At 36.2% G+C, this 18170-nt stretch overlaps 3 protein-coding genes across 4 annotated transcripts in view; 2 read left to right on the top strand and 1 right to left on the bottom strand.

Annotated features, from left to right (window-relative positions):
* The window catches only part of fam163aa (family with sequence similarity 163 member Aa), a 13327-nt gene extending 5097 nt beyond the window's left edge, over nucleotides 1–8230 (top strand). Inside the window, exons 3-5 of the mRNA XM_016448286.1 lie at nucleotides 5512–5611; nucleotides 5747–5861; nucleotides 7082–8230. Of these exons, the coding sequence (XP_016303772.1) occupies nucleotides 5769–5861; nucleotides 7082–7441 (453 nt within the window). The 5' untranslated portion in view covers nucleotides 5512–5611; nucleotides 5747–5768 and the 3' untranslated portion in view covers nucleotides 7442–8230. The remainder of the gene's footprint in view (nucleotides 1–5511; nucleotides 5612–5746; nucleotides 5862–7081) is intronic.
* Nucleotides 8231–10375: 2145 nt separating this feature from the next.
* On the top strand, nucleotides 10376–14361 carry rabgap1l2 (RAB GTPase activating protein 1-like 2). Of its 2 annotated transcripts, XM_016448284.1 has the most exons (9): nucleotides 10376–10480; nucleotides 10641–10781; nucleotides 11410–11478; nucleotides 11655–11765; nucleotides 11870–11974; nucleotides 12044–12127; nucleotides 12214–12285; nucleotides 12367–12558; nucleotides 13584–14361. In XM_016448284.1, exons 2-9 carry the CDS (start codon nucleotides 10671–10673, stop codon nucleotides 13800–13802), a joined length of 963 nt encoding a protein of 320 aa, XP_016303770.1. In that variant the 5' UTR covers nucleotides 10376–10480; nucleotides 10641–10670; the 3' UTR covers nucleotides 13803–14361. The 2 variants fall into 2 exon arrangements, with proteins under 2 accessions (XP_016303770.1, XP_016303768.1); XM_016448282.1 differs by lacking the exon at nucleotides 10376–10480 and having other exon boundaries at nucleotides 10569–10781.
* Nucleotides 14362–14483: 122 nt separating this feature from the next.
* Nucleotides 14484–17289, bottom strand: LOC107659373 (interferon-induced protein 44-like). Its single transcript, XM_016448285.1, has 8 exons — nucleotides 17260–17289; nucleotides 16535–17018; nucleotides 16387–16438; nucleotides 16025–16220; nucleotides 15734–15886; nucleotides 15140–15313; nucleotides 14937–15035; nucleotides 14484–14846 (listed from the first exon to the last, which is right to left on the bottom strand). The coding sequence occupies exons 2-8, from the start codon at nucleotides 17010–17012 to the stop codon at nucleotides 14661–14663; spliced, it is 1338 nt and encodes a 445-aa protein (XP_016303771.1). The 5' UTR covers nucleotides 17013–17018; nucleotides 17260–17289; the 3' UTR covers nucleotides 14484–14660.
* Nucleotides 17290–18170: the final 881 nt, after the last annotated feature.

The raw sequence follows: 18170 nt of genomic DNA, 5'->3' as shown, positions 1-18170 counted from the left end.
AAACACACAAAACACACACACACACACACACACACACACACACATATATATATATATATATATATATATAATGTAAAATAAATTAACAACATATTCTGTTTATTTTTATTCTTGTTTTATTAAAGTTTTAGTTTAGAGTCTTTAATCTCTTTTAGTCTTTAATCTCTATAGTTAGTCTCTAGTTCAGCATTTGTACACAGGTTGTATCTGTTCCCCTATACCATGAGCCTCTTGTCCATCAATTTAAAAAATAAAAAAAATCACCCCACAATTTTTCATTGTCTCTCTTTGTGCTTTAAATAAACGCCAGTGAATTAAGTGGGGTAGCGGCAATTGCTGAATAAGAACCCAGTCAGCAGCTGCTTTGTAGCCTGACATCTGAAGCTGTCTCTTGATTTGTCCTTGGGGCGGGATGTGCATGCTGGCCGACGCCGACCATAAATCAGGCAACAGAGACCTGCTGGCATACACAGGCCCAGCTGGAGAGAGAGCCTAAAACTAAAGCTATATTATAGGTTTGGAGGTTTCATTTGTATCATGAAAAACTCTAAAATGTTGTGTTTTTTATGTCAAATTTGATTTTAAATTCGATGTCTTGGAAAAGAGAAGTGAAAAATAGAATAAGAATTTGAAGCATAACTCTATTTCAATCAATTCAGGAGACAAAAGTTGAATAATCCAAATCTTTAGAGTTGATGATGGTGAAATGAGTAAAATGAAGGTGGCCTGGGAACGACAAGCTATGATGACCAGCAAGCTCTCTCTGGTCATCAGTTTCTCAGTCACTAGTTACTTGGTCAAATGACATGAGGGTGAGTAAATGATGACAGAATGTTCATTTATTTGACAGATAGAACCAGTTATGGCATATTAATGAGAGTTGTATCCCACAATGATAAATAAGGACTATTATTATTCATCTATTTCCTGTTCTGGTCTAAAAGTCTGACAACAATCCACAGTTTAAAACAAAAAGAAGAAGAAGAAAGAAAAACACCACAGTGACCTGAGATAAGAAAAATACTTTAATATAAAACCTTTGACTTTCAATTCAATTCAATTACCATAGGACATTTATTTTGTCTTGTTTAGCTTGCTCAGTGACATGAACTGTCTTGCTGCGACTTTAAATAGTGATATATGAGGTTATTTAAACTGAGAAAACAACACTGCTGCTGAAAAGACCACCGTAGTTGCTCACCAGCATACTGTATGCTGTTTTGGATGTTGGTGCCTAGCGTGGAATGCTGATTTTCCCACCAGGCTTCTTAACTAGCTTAACCAATAAGACTAGAACTACAGGTGCATCTCAATAAATTAGAATGTCGTGGAATGTGCATTGAATGTATTTAATACACGAGTTTCACAATTTGAGTTGAATTACTGAAATAAATGAACTTTTCCACGACATTCTAATTTATTGAGATGCACCTGTAATAGCATTGCATAAACCAGTCTGGACTAGCATGGTATTTCATATTGGAAGCTGGTCTTTTTAGCAGGGTATCCGTTCTAGTATTAGCTTTGCTAAGCCTCAGCACAATCTTATTAGTGTTCTTTGTGTTTATTGTTTTTTTTAGCTTTCCTAAAGTTCCTGTTTCATAGGATCCCTCTTGAAGAGTTTTGAACATCTAGGAGTTTTGCTAACATGTGGTTATACGACAGCCTCTGTTTGAAGACATTAATGTGACTTCTTCACACTAGACACTAAATTAAGTTCAGTGTTGTTTTTCTGTCATGTTTGATTGATTTGACTTTACTTTTCACATTGCAGATATATTTGTGTCATAAACATGTCGAACCCCACAGCTAGGCCTGGTGCGGTCGGACAGATAAGAGGTCAAATAGAGCTGCCAGATAAAAAGTCCATAACTGTTCTGGAGCAAAGGCAGGGAGGACAGATGCCACACTCTACCAGAGCACTGAGGGAAAGTGTGCTCCTTTAAAAAGAATATACAACAAATATGAACAAATTATTAATAATAACAAATTATTATATTATATTATATTATATATTATATATAAAAAAATATTTCAGATAATGCTGATCTTTTGAAATTTTCATCAAAGAATCCTGAGTCAGTGTATCAAAAATATTAAGAAGCACAATTGTTTTCAACATTGATAATAATAAAAGATGTTTCTTGAGGAACAAATCAGCATAATAGAATGATTTCTGAATAATCATGTGACACTGAAGACTGGAGTAATGACTGCTGATGATGATTCAGCTTTTATCATCACAGGAATAAATTACATTTAAAAATATATTAAAATACAAAACATAATTTTTCCAAACCCAAAACACATTTTCATAGTATATGTGCAGCTTCATATGTGGCTTCTGTGCAGCTTTCACAGTGTGAAGATGACTGATGTGTGCTGGTGATGCACTGAAATATAGTGGTAACTAGAAATCAAGGGGGGAACGGAATAAAAGAAAAGGAGCACGAGAATGGACGAAGGAGAGGGGTGTTGGGGAATTTGGGGAGAAGTGGGTCAGCAGCCCTAGGTACCATGGCAACGGAGATATACGAGCATCTGTCTATTGATCTGCAGACTCATTGGTGTAATAGAGTGAGCCAGGTGATAAACGAGCATGCTGACAAGGCCTGCGCTGGGTCACACTTCCTTTTGTAGCACATCTCCGTCGGCATCTCCTCACATACCTACATAATATACATGGGGTGGTCATCTCATATTATTATGCACGTTTCATGAATAAACAAATGAAAATATACAGCAAACAATCTCTCAAATGTCAGCCGAATTAACATGTTTGTGGGATGGGGAAGCCGTCATCAGCTTGTGAGTCTGAGCTAAATTCAAAGACACTGATAATCCGCCAAATGAACAGTATGGTAGTTCTATTATCAAAGTGTTCATTGTGCCCAGTGGTCTATTTTACTTTTCACTGTGAATAATTGACTATCCATTTAGAAAAAATCTCTCCAGGGACTTGAGGACAAATTTTAAGCACAACTCTATTTAATGGCTCTCATTTTTTTGGCTTCAGTGTACACTGCAGTGTGGTTTATCTGTAATATGGTTATGAGGTATGTATGGTCAGAGACATATTGAGTATAAGAAAAAAGAGACAAGCCACACATAGGAAAATGAATAGTATTGCTCTAAGTGGCTGTAAGAAAGGAAGCCCCATCTAGCTTTTGGGTAAAAGACCACCTTATTGGTAAAATCTTCACAGGGGTTGAATTCAGAGTAGCATGCTATTCTTACTAGTGATGTAAAGTTTTTTGTTTTTTTTTATACAGTAGCAGTATTTGTCTTGTTGCTAGTCCAATTGTTTTGTACATTATACTATTTTTCTTAGTTGAAGCTAATAATATGAATGTATCACCAAGTGAGCAGACTTTGGATTTTGGTATTGTGTGCAGAAATGCCATCACTTTGATGTTAAATTTCACAATTCAGTATCGCCACAAATTCGCACAAGAATATACTTGGATAAACACAAACACTCTCCAATCCCCATCCGTCCATGTTATTCAATGCGTTCTCGGTGTACTTACAGTGACCTTGTCTCTCTCAATATTGTATTTATTAGTTTTATAACAACAACAGTGAACAAAAAAACATACCAAAAAAACTAAATACATAACGTAAAAAAAGAAGGAAAAAAAAACAGGCCAGACGACATTACAAATGACAAAAGTGCCTAAATAACGTTCAATAGGGAGAAGGATAAATCACAAAAAGAAAGGGATATAAATCATAGTGTCACAAATATGTAAAAATCTTTAAATTCTACTGTCATGTAAATGTTGGAGGAAGGGACCCCAGACCTTGGAAAATTTATTAAGAGATTTTGCTTCATTAAACCGTATTTTCTCAAGATGCAAGACAGAGACCATCTCAGCAAGCCATCTCTGAAAACATAGGGGAGCAGTGGTTTTATAATTCTCTTGGCCACCACTATGCCCAGCATTAATGCTAACTGCAAATAATAAGGCAAAGATGAAAATGTGTCAGAGTTGCCAAAGATGGCCAATTTCATTTCAGGTAAGAGACCCTGGTCATATGCTGTAGAATACATTGACCTTGTCTAGCCCATCAACCGTATGTAATTGTCCAGACATGTGTATCAGTGATCCATTGCTGCCAGTGTTGCCATGATGGAGGGGTTTAACTTCAGCAGCCCACCAAAAAATCCCACATCCGTACTTTCTTAGAGTTTAATTTCTGGCAAGCAGCACAGTGGACAGGAACACACTGCTTGGCCACATTCCAGGGAGAATAGATGGCACATTGCTTTTAACAGCATTAGCATTCCACCAAATATTAACAAATTATTATATTATATTATATTATATATTATATATAAAAAAATATTTCAGATAATGCTGATCTTTTGAAATTTTCATCAAAGAATCCTGAGTCAGTGTATCAAAAATATTAAGAAGCACAATTGTTTTCAACATTGATAATAATAAGAGATGTTTCTTGAGGAACAAATCAGCATAATAGAATGATTTCTGAATAATCATGTGACACTGAAGACTGGAGTAATGACTGCTGATGATGATTCAGCTTTTATCATCACAGGAATAAATTACATTTAAAAATATATTAAAATACAAAACATAATTTTTCCAAACCCAAAACACATTTTCATAGTATATGTGCAGCTTCATATGTGGCTTCTGTGCAGCTTTCACAGTGTGAAGATGACTGATGTGTGCTGGTGATGCACTGAAATATAGTGGTAACTAGAAATCAAGGGGGGAACGGAATAAAAGAAAAGGAGCACGAGAATGGACGAAGGAGAGGGGTGTTGGGGAATTTGGGGAGAAGTGGGTCAGCAGCCCTAGGTACCATTCCAGCATTCCTGTATACAATTTAGTGCTTTTACTCTGAGAAAATTGACAGGAAGAGGACTTGTGATGGATGGGATAACATCCCTGATTTTGAACTAGATAAGTCTGGGTTCTGCATTTAAGAGGACATTAATTTTTCTTTTACTTGTTAATTTTGTTTCAATTGTATCTTAACATAAGGTGCTCTGTATGTTGCCTCTAAGTTTATCTTTTTCTCATTGGTAATGTACTTATATACAGTATTTTATGTCAGGCTCTGAGCCATAAAGTCAGTATAATATTCTATTCAGTTTTTTAGGTTTTCCACCATGTTTGCTGTCTCTTTTTTCCATCATTTCCTGCCAGTGGCTTCGGTTATCTTTGATTCAAACTACTTGTTTATTGCTTTGAATTATGATCTTGGTACAATATCAAGATCTGTGAAGACTGTGAAATGTCTCCATGCTTAACTTATGCTTATAATCTTTGTTGATATCAAAATCCTATTAACACATTATTCTTAGTTTAATAAATGTTAAAAATGTGATGTGTATCTCTGTGATGCAATGCATATCTTATATTGTACTGCCTCCTTCTGGACGGAATGGCTATTGTGGCTGTTATACTATTGCTGAAACAGAAGTTCTTCAAAATCTATCATTCACATCACATGTTTCACTTCTTCTGTGATATCCAGAAACTGTGCAGTTTAGTGTCTGCAGCCCATGAGCCGTGCATCAGGAGAAGCAGCAGTACAAACTCTCTGTGGCCTGTCATCCTCTCTGCTCTCTTCTAATGTAAGTGCTGAATGCAAACCATACACAGACGTTGACACATATAATTCTGAAGTTACCGTTTTCAGTATCCGTCTGTTTTTATGTATGGAAATTAAGTGTCAGTAAGAAAATTGACTCCCTCTCTTTTTGTCTCAGGGTTTGATGGAGATCTGGTCGGATGACAGCTGGAACTGTTGTCATAACCGGAGGAATTCTCGCAACAGTGATACTCCTGTGTATCATTGCAGTGCTTTGTTACTGTAGACTCCAGGTGAGCATTGCATTTACATTTCATTGCAGGGCTAAGGAGCCGTTCACACAGAACATGTTTTTGCATTTTAAACACAGAAGGTCTAGAGATGCATTTTTCAACAATTTAACTTCTTGTAACTACTTTTCTAAAAACATTTTAGAGCTTTTATAACGCTATGTCATGAGCCAGATGTTGCAAAAGACCCAATGGTCAAACATGTCTGTCTAGCCCATATTTACACAGAAAAACAATGGAAAAGCAGTGCAAATGCAAAAGTGCATTTTGTGTAAACAGCATGTAATATGTGTAAGCTATTAAGTTTGTAGTCCCAAAACCCAGCAGAGAATTTGCAATTTTGAGATATGGGTGTCCTTAAGAATTTCTAATGTGTATTAGAATGCCTTTTTTTTACATTTAAATACTGTTGCAAAATTCACATTTGAAATGTGAATGTCTCTTCAAGTAGTGCTAACTGCAGACCATATATTACTACTCACTATTCACTATTAGAAAAACCCAAGGAAAATTCCTGAATGTCGAATTAGGAGCCATTCACACAGAACATGTTTTGTGTTTAAAAAGACACAGGGCCGTTGAATGGGAAACAAAATGCTAAATTTCAATATGTTTTTTCAAATAACTTTTTTAACTTGAGTGCTATGTTTACGTGAGCACAACAGTGAAATATGTCAGTCTAGCGCATGTTTATATAGAAAACAATAGAAAAGCAACGCAGTGAAATGCCAAAACATGTTCAGTGTGAATGGCCCAAATTTGTTACGAGCTGTTTAGTTTGCAGTCCTAAAAGCAGCTAAAAATAGCTTATGGTTTCCCTTAAGAATTTCTAATGGGGTTTCAGATTTAAAAGTAAATAAAAATCTGTGATGATTACCAATATGTTTTCAAAATTCACACTTAAGGTGATGATTTGACTTTACTTTCGATTTTAAAGTCTCTTCAAGTAGTGCTAACCACAGACCCTATTTTATTCATGATTAAAAACTGCTATTCTGGAAAACCCCATATGTCAGTTTAGCCTTAGCTACTTGTTGACCTAAAAACGACCTCATGACTCAACAGCTCTATTATTTAAATAACTAAAATCCATTGAAGAATTATTCTGTGTTCTGTGCTCAAATAAGTTCAGCGTGTTACTCAACAATTTGAGGAAGATCTGCGTTGAAGGCCCAATGCTTAATCAAGTTTCCTCTGTATATCAAACCATCCCTCCATCCTAGTATTACTGCTGTAAGAGGAATAAGTCAGAAGGGGAGACGGGCTCGGTCGGAGATCCTCAGCCACAGTTTGCCTGCAACACATGCAGTGCTCCAGGAGTGGATGGGCCGGCCGTTACACCTCTCTCGCTGCCCTACGACCCCGCTCCGCCTCACAGCTACTGCCCGACTTGCTCACCCTACTACCTCCGTGGCACGGATGAGATGCGGAACGGCGGCGAACGCCTGTCCTACATGCCCACTCACTACGAGAACCATGGTGCCACTGCCCTTGGTCTGGCTGCCATTTACGGCCCCATGCTGAGCCATCGCAGTACGCCAGACTTTTACACCAATACACGAGCCATCAGCACTGACGTCTGACCCTCACAGACGCGGAGATGGACCCAGGGACAGAGTCGTCTCTGTGGACCAGAGCAACTGGGGCCGTTACATCTCCATGCGCCAAGAGTCAAAATGACCTACGGGATGCCATGTTATTCTTCCACACAGGTCTATGGCCATCTTTAGTCTTCCATTATCTTTTGTTTTACCTGCTGTTTACCTCTTCCTTGCACATCCCTCCCTCTTCGTGCTTTGAGGGCTGTGTGTTATATGACATGAAGTGTTCGTGGAGTTTTTGGCCTTTTTAATGTAAGTCTTAAACGTTAAATGCAAAAAGGGTATTTTATTTCTATGGAAAAGTCAGATAAAGCATGTATTATAGTTAGAAAATCGAAATAGAGCAGCCCAAGGAAGCTTTTTTAGGCTCATCTCAAGTATTTTGTTGTTTATCGTGACATAAAAGGCAAACATTCCACACTAATTTTAATAGCTTTTAAAAAAAGTATCTTTGTTGGAAAGAGCATGACATTCAGCTTTATCTAAATATCCCTGATATACTGAATCTTTGTCTTTGGAAAACTTATTTTAGAATGAGAAATTATCCAAAATGTGATTGTCTTCATGTGTGTTGATCTGTTGGGAAAATGTTAAATGAATTACTGATGATGATTATATTTGTTAGTTCATATTTGAATATATGTGTCACATTAACTCAAATTCACAATGGCACAGAGTGAGATGTGGTGACAGTTGTTGAATTATCAAATAAGATTGAGGTTGGAGTTGAATTGTTAATTCTCACTTATTTCTTTGTCCATATCCACTACATACTACGATTAAGAGCTTTTTAAAGTAACATTTCAGTGTAGTTGCTGAAATCTCTAATGGTATTTTATTTTTAGATTTATACACAACATTTTCAAAAATCTTCTTGAGGCACAGAGAAAATGACCGGAAAATATTAAAAAAACATTTAATATATCTTGTCCCTGTTTGTATGGTATTATGGCAGTTGAAATGATACTTATAGGAACGATAAGGATACTTATTATTTGTCTTTGCAAATGTGTTTATGTAAATTATATTTTCTCACATATTTGTTTGAGTAGCCATTGGTTTATGAATTGTGCATTCTGATGTCTATGTTCACTCTGTCTGAAGCACTCTTTGTAAGTAACTGGTTCACAATACAAATCACAGGATGGCACTTCTATTTTACATGTGAATTATTTTTGGCAAAAATGGGAAAAAATATGGAGTATATCAGTCTATGGTTTAAAATACTAGCCTGTTGTCCACATATTTCACAGAATGCTTTTGAATATAAATGAAGCATTTAAAAATGCCTGTAGACTTTTATAAAATTGGTCAATTGTGATCAGAGTAATAAAAGCCATTTCACATCTATACAAATACATGTACATAAAGATCAAATTATTTCAATGATTGAAATGTTTCCTGTCAAGTCTATATCTATATGTATCTAAGAGCCGACTGCCAATGCTTTTGTTTACGATAGATAGATAGATAGATAGATAGATAGATAGATAGAAAGTTATAAAGTATTTTTTCACTGCAGGCAGCATTTAATTTTTTAAATTTATATATGATTTATACCTATGATGGCAAATCAGAATTTTCAACAGCCTTACTCCAGTCTTCAGTGTCACATGATCCTTCAGAAATCATTAAAATTATTTGATTTGATTTGATGCTCAACAACATTTCCTAAAAGTTATGCTGCTTAATGTTTTAGTGGAAACCATGAAACACTTTTTTCTGAATTCTTTGATCAATAGTAGGTTCAAAAGAACAACATTTAGGTGCTATAGTTTTTTTAACAATATAAATGTTTTTACTGTCAGTTTTGATCAATTTAATGTATGCATGCTTAATAAAACTATTAATTTTTTTTTTTTTTTTAAACAGTATAGTATACAAATCCACGGCACGAGGAAACACATTTATGTAATTTTGACAAAAGCTTCACTAAACAGTTTACTCTTTGCAGCCTGTTCTTTCACTTTGATGTCTTAAAGCGCTGAAGACATTTGACAGATCTGGGAGTGCCAAGCAGGGCAGAGACTGCATTCTCTCTGTGTATTGTGTTAAACTACTTGAAGGACCAGTTTAAGATCTTGTTAAACAAATAGCTGTTTCATGCATCTCATTTGCATTGCAGTTCAGCATATGTAAAAGAATTTCACTCTCGGTATGATGAAGCTTTTTCAGCCATAACAAGCAGCACACTTAACAAACTGATGTGAGAGTCACTCCCCTCCTCACAGTGAATGTGCCCTGGAGAGAGTTGTGCGTTTGTTTGTTTGCTTCACAGGATCATGACGAAACCTGAGGACTGAAAGGTGGCGCCTCCTCCAGTACTAGAACCTTTGAACACCGTGACAATTTGCTCTGTCTTTATTGCTCTCTTCTCCTCCCTCCTTTCAATTACTAATAACATCCTCCCCCACTTTTGTTCACTTTTGTCCTCTTCTCTTTCTCCCAGCTTGGCTTTGTTCAGGCTGATGACCACAGCAAATTATCTCTGTATTTCAGACAAAGAAGCAAACATAGTTTTATAAGAAACTCTAGTGCTTTTTAACCAGTTTTGATGAATAATATCTGCATTATGCCTCCCTGAAGCCGCAGTGAGATGATAAAAATAGTTCACAGCCTCCATCAATCCTGCCGAACATATACAGTGGCCAGATAAGAAGCTTAAGGAATAGAGGAATGTACTGGCACCTGCTTGTCCCAGGAAAACTGCAGTGTTTTTGTGTAAGAGGCGACCTACAGGATTACAGCAAGAATTTCAGTTTCACAGTCTTTAGCCCTGAGTTTGAACCCACAGGCAGGCTAGCAAACTAAACAGCGACGGTAAAAGCTCTTCTGAAAAATATATCTGTTCCAGGTCCTATGTGTTGGATTAATAATTTTAATAATATTTAACTGAGTTCTGCTTCAGCAATGAGGAAATTGTGAGTGGAAATAATTAGTATTGGCTGCTGGATTATGGAATAATACTGTAAGGAAGTTGAATAGGGAGAATTTGGAAGAGTATTTGTACCTGCTTGTTAGGTAAGTGAAGATCCAGAGGACAAAGGTGGACTGAAATGAATCCCCTCCCATAGTGTTACGTTGGGGCAGGGCTTGCATTGAGACAGACAGATATAGACTGCTGCCTGTCAAACCTGTTGTCATTTCTCCAGACAAGTTTAGCTGCCTACTTTGTATTTAGAGATCGCTTGCGTTCTACTCACCTGCCAAAATGATGGAAGAAGTGTCTATTGCTGTGGCCTATGATGCCCATATTATTGACCAGATGTCAGAGGAGGAGATCCTGGCTAGTCTAGTAGTGGAGACTCTACCAAAACAAGTGGTAAGTTCAGCACCCTTTGACCTCATGTTTGTCACATGTTGATTCAAACCTGGCATTCTGGAATTTTTAAGGCGTAGCACAATAGCAAGTTTTAATTCAAATCTCTTTACAACAATGCAGAAATATTAGTGCATTAGCGATCATTTACTTTTTGCGATTGTTTACTCCTTGGTGCTCACGAACATATTTTCTATATAATATTAGAATAAATACATGATGTACAAAATAAATTATTTTTCAAATGTTTTATCATTAATATATATATATATATATATATATATATATATTAATGTAATTACATGTAAATTAATAAAAAGTAGATATTACATAATGCATAAAATACATTTTGTATATTATTATTTTACTTTTTATCATTTTTATTAATTTATATATGTATATATGATCATATATAATAATAATGTAATATATAATAATGAATTAATATTTATTAAAATGAATGTATTTAAATATAAATTAATCAAAATTTAATCAACATTTCAAGAAATACAGCTCATATCAATCCTGCAATCATTACTGTATAATATGTTACAGTACATTCCTTTCATGCCTTTAAGAGTTTGCACACCTGATATAATCTGAAACGTCTTTGAATCTTCTTTTTGAACAGGTGCCCTCTAAAAAGTCAAAATTAAGGGATAACCAAGTGCAGCCAGAAGACCCACTCGACAGGTACGAGGTAAGAGATCACACCTTGACGAAAACAAAAGGCTTCTGTCCTCCTTTCGCAACACACACATCTACAAAAACTGTATAGTTCTTTCAACATCTACATTTTGTGAAAATTGCATAATCATGCATTGAATACTTCAGGGTTTTAGATCTGTGGGATAAAAGAATGATTTCTCTTTCCAGAGAGAAAACCGTAAGCTTCATGAGACCAGTTTGCGCCTGGAGCAGGAGAATGATGACCTTGCGCAAAAACTTGTCACCAGCAAGATTGCACTGAGGAATGCTTTAGATCAGGTCTGTCAAATTATTACGAGTCGTGCATGTCATACGCAACAGGCCAGTTTCATTTTCTGTTTTATTTGCTGCGTATGTTTAGATAGATCTGCTGTGTTTTTCAGACTGAGGACCAGGTGGATGAATTAACCAAGGAGCTTTTGAAAACCAAACAGCTTCTGATGGTTACAGAGGAGGAGAAAAGGGGAAAGGAGGAGGAGGCTGCACAGGTGGGTGAACACAATAAAGAGTTTTTTGACATTCTCTGTCCTTGTCTAAAGTATTGATGTGTTTGACAGCTAAAAGGGATGTTTAGGAGAGAGCTGGACAAAGCAGAAGCAGATATTAAGAGATCAAACAATATCATTACAGACTACAAGCAGGTAAACATTCAATTAGAACTCCACACATTCAATAAACATTATTGCATTTGATGCCAACTTTCAGCCCAATTTATTGCATCCTTTAGATTTGCTCTCAACTGAATGCTAAACTTGAAAACCAGAAAGCTCAAACTGACAAAGAGCTGGCAGTTTTCAAGGTAAGAAACACACTGACCTCAAAGCACCTTGACCTTAACCATTAGTAGCATGATATTTAGTGATACATGATACTTTTTCAGAGCAAGATGTTGGAGTGTGAGCGCTGCCGACACATCTTTAGTATGGATGGATCGATTCAGCTGTGCTCTGAGGAAGAAGATACCTGTGCTCAGGATGAAGTGAAGGCATCTCTCAGAGAACAGGTCCAAGAATTAGAGAGAGAGCTGGCCCAGACCAAGCTACAAATGGTGGAGTCCAAATGCAAGATACAGGTAAGAGTCTTTGTGTTATTATTAACACTTCTAATTCTGGAAGTATTTCTTAATTAACCAAGAAAAGCTATATTAGAAGTTTTCTTGTTAAACTTTCCATGTAAAAATTAAATAAAAAAATTAAACAATTAGTAGAAACTTTTCATCCATTACATAAAATGTAAAAATAATTACTGTATAAATATAACACTTTACAATAAGGTTCAGTTTTGTTAATATTTGTTAATGTATCAGGTATCATTAACTAATAACGAGCAATATTTTTCAGCATTTATTAATCTACAGTACTTTCTGCATATACTAAAACATTTTTAAGAATTCAAGTTGTATAAATTAACATTGGTTTGTGTATTATGAATAACATGACTCGACACTCTCAGAAAAAAAAGGTATAAAAGCTGTCACTGGAGCGATACCTTTTCAAAAGGTACACATTTGTACCTTATTTATCCCTAAAGAGTGCATATATGTACTTTAAAGGTACATACAGTATCAGTACCTAAAGAGTTAATGGTACATACTTGTACCTTTCAAAAAGGTACAGCCCCAGTGACTGCTTTTGTTACTGTTTTTCTGAGAGTGAACAATAAGCCACAGTAAATTTATTAATATTATCATAGATAAATGCTGTTAAAAATATTGTTCATTGCTCATGATACCTAATGCAGTACCTTATATTAAACACTTCTGAGATATGCTGTTGATATTTGAAATGACCAAAACAAACATGCCCCTACCCAAAAGTATCACAACCCTATCTTGATAGCTCCACCCCTGTATTCACAAACATGCTACATGCAACAGGCACCTCCCCCATCATGACTGGACACGCCCCTTGCTGGTGATTGGCTACAAGTGTGTTTTGGTGCTCAGTCTGATCCGTTTCTCATAAATCACTTACTGCACCTTTAAAGAATTGAAGCTTATTATTAAGTGTTATTGAAGTGTCATTAATTAATTTAAATGTATACTTTAAGACTACAAATTATATTTCATTTTTCTGTCTATCATCTTGATGTCCTAAGGAGCTGGAGCACCAAAATGCACTACTGACGACTGAACTTCAGGCTGCTAAAAACACATGGCTGAGAAAAACTTTGGGCTCTTTCAGGACAGCTGCCAGCAGCCATCAGAACTCCTCTCAAACAGATCCTGCCTGGAGCCCCACTCATAACCCCCACTCCAGCTGGGTCACCAGAAGGCTCTACTGGGCCCATCGAGAAGGGAGAGCAGCCAAAGTATGAAAAGGTTAAGCATACTGGTGGAGAAGAAAAGTATTTAATAAGAGCACTCCTGAAATGAGTCTCACAGATGATGAGAAGGCTTTTCCCTCAAACCAGAGGACATTATAGATCCGTATGGTTGTAAACGTTGGGAATGAGAGGATTCTCAAAAGATGGGCGACAGAGGGAAGCAATATCTGCCCCTCCAGAGATGAGTGCAACAGATCAGTTGCTTTTAAGGCAATCTCACATGAAGACTATATGAAGTTTTTGTTTTGCTGCGAGTTTAAGCATGTTTTACAAAAGTCACACTGCAAAAACATTTTTCCAGTGAACCTAAAGATTATGCCTCATGTGGTAACATCTAAATGAGCTGGTTTCAATTTAATTTCACAAAATCAACCTAACTACATTTGGTTACATCAACAAAAGTAATTTTAAGGGTTATAGAGCAGGTACAAACAGCTCTTTACGGTAACAATTGCCTTCTAATGCTTTTTATGGTCCACTGTTGGTACTGTAAAATGTGAATGTATTTCTTTCATTATGTTCTACAACAAATAAACTTTATCAAGTCAAGACAATTATCAACATAGTGACAAAATGGCCTTTATTTCAATTGTAAACCACCAATTGTTCACTAATACAGAGAATAAAGCTTTTAATATTTGATATATGGTTACATGGTTTGGATCACAAATAGTTTGCATGTTCAAAGTAATAGCAGAAATATTAGCGGACCTTATAATACATAAAAAGAGATGAGCTCATAAAACAATATAAACAAGTAAATATGGATGCAAACAGAAACAGAAAGATACGATTTGCTAATACTGATATGCATGCAGGACCTTCAGCCAGGGAAAATAGACTTGAGCTCTACTCAGACCGCTCATCAGGATTGTAAAGATCATCAAAATAGCCCTCAGTGGCTCTGAGCATCTGAACAACAGCATTTAGAAGCAGTATGTCAGTTTGAGAATCTATTTCCAGTTCATGGCAGTAGTTTTTCACTGGTACCACAGCAGACAGAGAGACTCCAAGCTGAGCGCTAACCTCCTGCATCTGTCACAAAACAGTTAATCAGAAATACTCAATATATGGGAAACAGAACAGTACAGAATACTGACTACAAAGAAATGTATGTTAAAGTACCACTTTGTTGATGTAGTGGCTCTGGTAGACATTTTTCAGGTCTCCTGCCACTAAGGGGCAGGTCTCATCCATCTTAGTCAGCAGAACCAGCTGAGGAATTTCGGAACAGAATAATGTTAATTGAATTTCCATAATTTAGATGACACAACACACTCATGTCACTTGAAATTAATTCAAATCTGCTTCATTTTTGTTTGTCACTTACTCAGCTGGTTGGTTTTCCTTTGAAAAACTGCAAATTTCTCAATCATTTTGTCAGAGAGGAGCTTGACTTTGCAGGTGTCAATCACATACACCACACAGTGAATCTTGTCCTTCAAGCCAGGAGATTTATGGAAATGAGGGGAGTCAGGCTGTATAGGCATCGATGGGTTAAACTAAGAAAACAAAAGATATGAAGAATATCTTTAAATCATTCAGATTTAAGACAGAAAATATAGAATAAAAATATATATAATAATAATAATGGTAACACTTTATTCTAAGGAGTCCTTGTTACACGTTACATGTACTTACTATTATAATAACAATTAATTATGCATAATTACATGCAAGTAACCCTACGCCAAACCCTAATCCTAACCAACCCATATAGTAAGTACATGTAGTTAATTAATATTACTCAGTACTTAAATGTATAATTACACTGTAACAAGGACACCTTAAAATAAAGTGTAACCATAATAATAATATATATAAGTAATGTCCATAATTTTTTATTCTTCTAACTAATTAAAAAGTAAAACATCTTCCAGACTTATTAACTATCATGTTTACCTTTTACCTAAAGTTCTTACCTGATATCTGTCTTGAATGTGTCCCTTCAAAATGCTGGCAAAATCATCTACATCCAGGCCGGTGTTCAAACCCTCCTCCAGACCCATCGAGTCACACAGAGTGAAGGGAACATGGCTGACACCACTGCCTGGCTTTATGTAGTAGGTACGGAACTACATGGCACAAATATTTACCAATTATTTTCAATACACAAATACATACATACATTTTTTTATAAATAATCACATTCCTTCACAAAATATTTCACTCTGTAAAACATCAGAGGTGGCATAATCAGGATACATGTCTACCTGAATAGTCAAACTGGTGCCAGCAGTGCCAGTGTTGGCCTGGCTGCTCACATAACCCTTGAATACAGAGTTGATGGAGTTGAAGAAACTTGATTTTCCAGCACCAACAGGACCCACCAGTAGAATCCGAGCCTGTTTAACTGAGCTAACAAAAGGCTTCCAACCAGAGATGATGCTCAAGAGCGCCTTTCTTCTCCTAAAAACATTATTAATTATCATTGTCAAATTCCTTAAACACTCCCAGGGACACAGTAGGTCAGGAATAATTCTTAAAAGACCTTGATCTTAAAACAATGAGAACAGACCAAATTAACATTTAAATTATTTTAAAGAAGACAGCAAATTTGGTTTGCTTTACTCACTCAGAGTTCCACTGCACATTTCTCCACGGTTTCTCCATGAGTGCTCCATAACCTGATGAAAATCCACATAAGTTATTCACAGAACAGTTACTTAAAGTGCATTACTCTTTCAGCAATGATCTAAAAAGTAGCACAAAATAATACAAACCTTCCACTCTGTACACCTCACATTCTGTCAGCTGTAAATCATTCCCATGCATCTGCTGTGGATCGAATTGGTATGTTCCTGGATTACTGTAGACGCTGGCTGAGTTATTATAAAGAAACACTAAAGAACCAAAGTCTGGTCCTGTGTCAGTGAAAGCATACTGGGGATTTCCACTGAGCACACGCAAAAGATCTTCTTTAATTTCTTTGTCATTAAAGCTGAAGAGAAAAGCTTTGTCATCCACAACATTTTGGTTGGTTTGAAGAAAATCCTTGCAAGTAAAAGCTCCAAAAACATATCCAGACTCATTGCAAGCTACAATAACAGTTGGTCTCTGCATATTACACTTTTGGTGAAATGCATTAGCATTGTAGCCATGCACACTGGCTTTGAACAGCAGGCTAAGGTTGGCATGGTTGAACAATGAGCAGAGCTTCTTCTTCTGCCATTTATTCAAGCTGGATGTCACGGTGCTCATAATGATCTGAAAAACATACAACCAACACTTTTAAAGCACGCTGTTATAATGAAATAGAAATAAAAGATCTTTTAAAAGTATTTTGAAAAATATGTCCAACACATAAGCTGCGTGTTGTCCCCAAATTCATCTGAAAGTGAGTTATCCAAACTGTTAAATTATATTAAGTAGACTATGCAAAAAAAAAGTAAAAATAATAATAAATAAATAAAAATTCTTGCAAAAAAAAAACATGAAATCAGCCTACGTTGGAACAAGTCGTCAATCGCCTGCCTTCTCCGTTTGGTACCCTGAAAGAGATTACTTTCGTTTTTGCTGGTACGCAACTCACTTTTATTTATTTTTTTCCCTCAAAAATGAAGCGTGACGTCACGTCGAGAAACCTTTCGGCACGCCCATTACTCCAAGCTGCAGCTACCCCTTGGGCCACCAGGTGCTCCCGATGGCCAGTCCGGGCTTGCTCCATTCCCCCCACTCCTTTTTTTGTGACTGACAATGCTCTGAAGATCGAAAATGTTTCTGATGCAAACAATGTATTTATACTGCTTTAAACCTTTATTGTGTGTTTAAATAACCTATCGTTGAGATTTAACTAAAATAATGTTATAACTCATAGTAACAAAAACTTGTCTCCATCTGTTTTTATAGGGTCTATGGTCTCCATATGTGTTTGAGTGGCTCAAAAGTGACCGATCCATTGCACTTATCTCCAGAGGAGTGGAGCAGCTTTATTAGATGTAATTTCTAATAATTGTTATTAAGGAGATTTAATTAAGGAGGAAAAAACATCACATTAAAACATCAAAATATCATCACATTTATTTTATACAGTTAAAATGAATTGACTGTAAGCTAACTCGTTGAGGGCATCTATAGTTAGGGTTGCCAACTTTAGAAAATGAATATACGGGACAATTTTGAAAATACAGGGGGTGACCGTGTAGGCTACACACACATAGAAAGTGTTAGAGTTAGAGGGTCAAATAAAGGTGGAACAGATGTGTTTTTCGTCGTTTCTTGAAGATGGTTAAGGACTCAGCTGCTCCGATTGATTTGGGTAGGTCATTCCACCAGGAGGGAACAGTTAATGAAAAAGTCTGTGAAAGTGATTTTGTGCCTCTTTGAGATGGCACAATAATACGCCGTTCACTTCAGCTT

This window comes from Sinocyclocheilus anshuiensis, unplaced genomic scaffold (genome assembly GCF_001515605.1).
Source record: "Sinocyclocheilus anshuiensis isolate Anshui unplaced genomic scaffold, SAMN03320099.WGS_v1.1 scaffold940, whole genome shotgun sequence".
Classification (NCBI taxonomy): domain Eukaryota; kingdom Metazoa; phylum Chordata; class Actinopteri; order Cypriniformes; family Cyprinidae; genus Sinocyclocheilus; species Sinocyclocheilus anshuiensis.
This window is presented reverse-complemented; position numbering and strand designations above follow the sequence as displayed.

Bases quoted from the DNA above. Each gene is read 5' to 3' on its own strand.
- LOC107659373 (XM_016448285.1), bottom strand. From the start codon at position 17,012: ATGAGCACCGTGACATCCAGCTTGAATAAATGGCAGAAGAAGAAGCTC. The intron at 16,221-16,386 runs GTGAGTAAAGCA...TAATGTTTTTAG, and splicing joins AATGTGCAGTGGAACTCTGA to GAGAAGAAAGGCGCTCTTGA. The intron at 15,036-15,139 runs AAGTGACAAACA...TTCTGTTCCGAA, and splicing joins GGAAAACCAACCAGCTGAGT to ATTCCTCAGCTGGTTCTGCT.
- rabgap1l2 (XM_016448284.1), top strand. From the start codon at position 10,671: ATGATGGAAGAAGTGTCTATTGCTGTGGCCTATGATGCCCATATTATT. The intron at 10,782-11,409 runs GTAAGTTCAGCA...CTTTTTGAACAG, and splicing joins AGACTCTACCAAAACAAGTG to GTGCCCTCTAAAAAGTCAAA. The intron at 12,128-12,213 runs GTAAACATTCAA...TGCATCCTTTAG, and splicing joins TCATTACAGACTACAAGCAG to ATTTGCTCTCAACTGAATGC.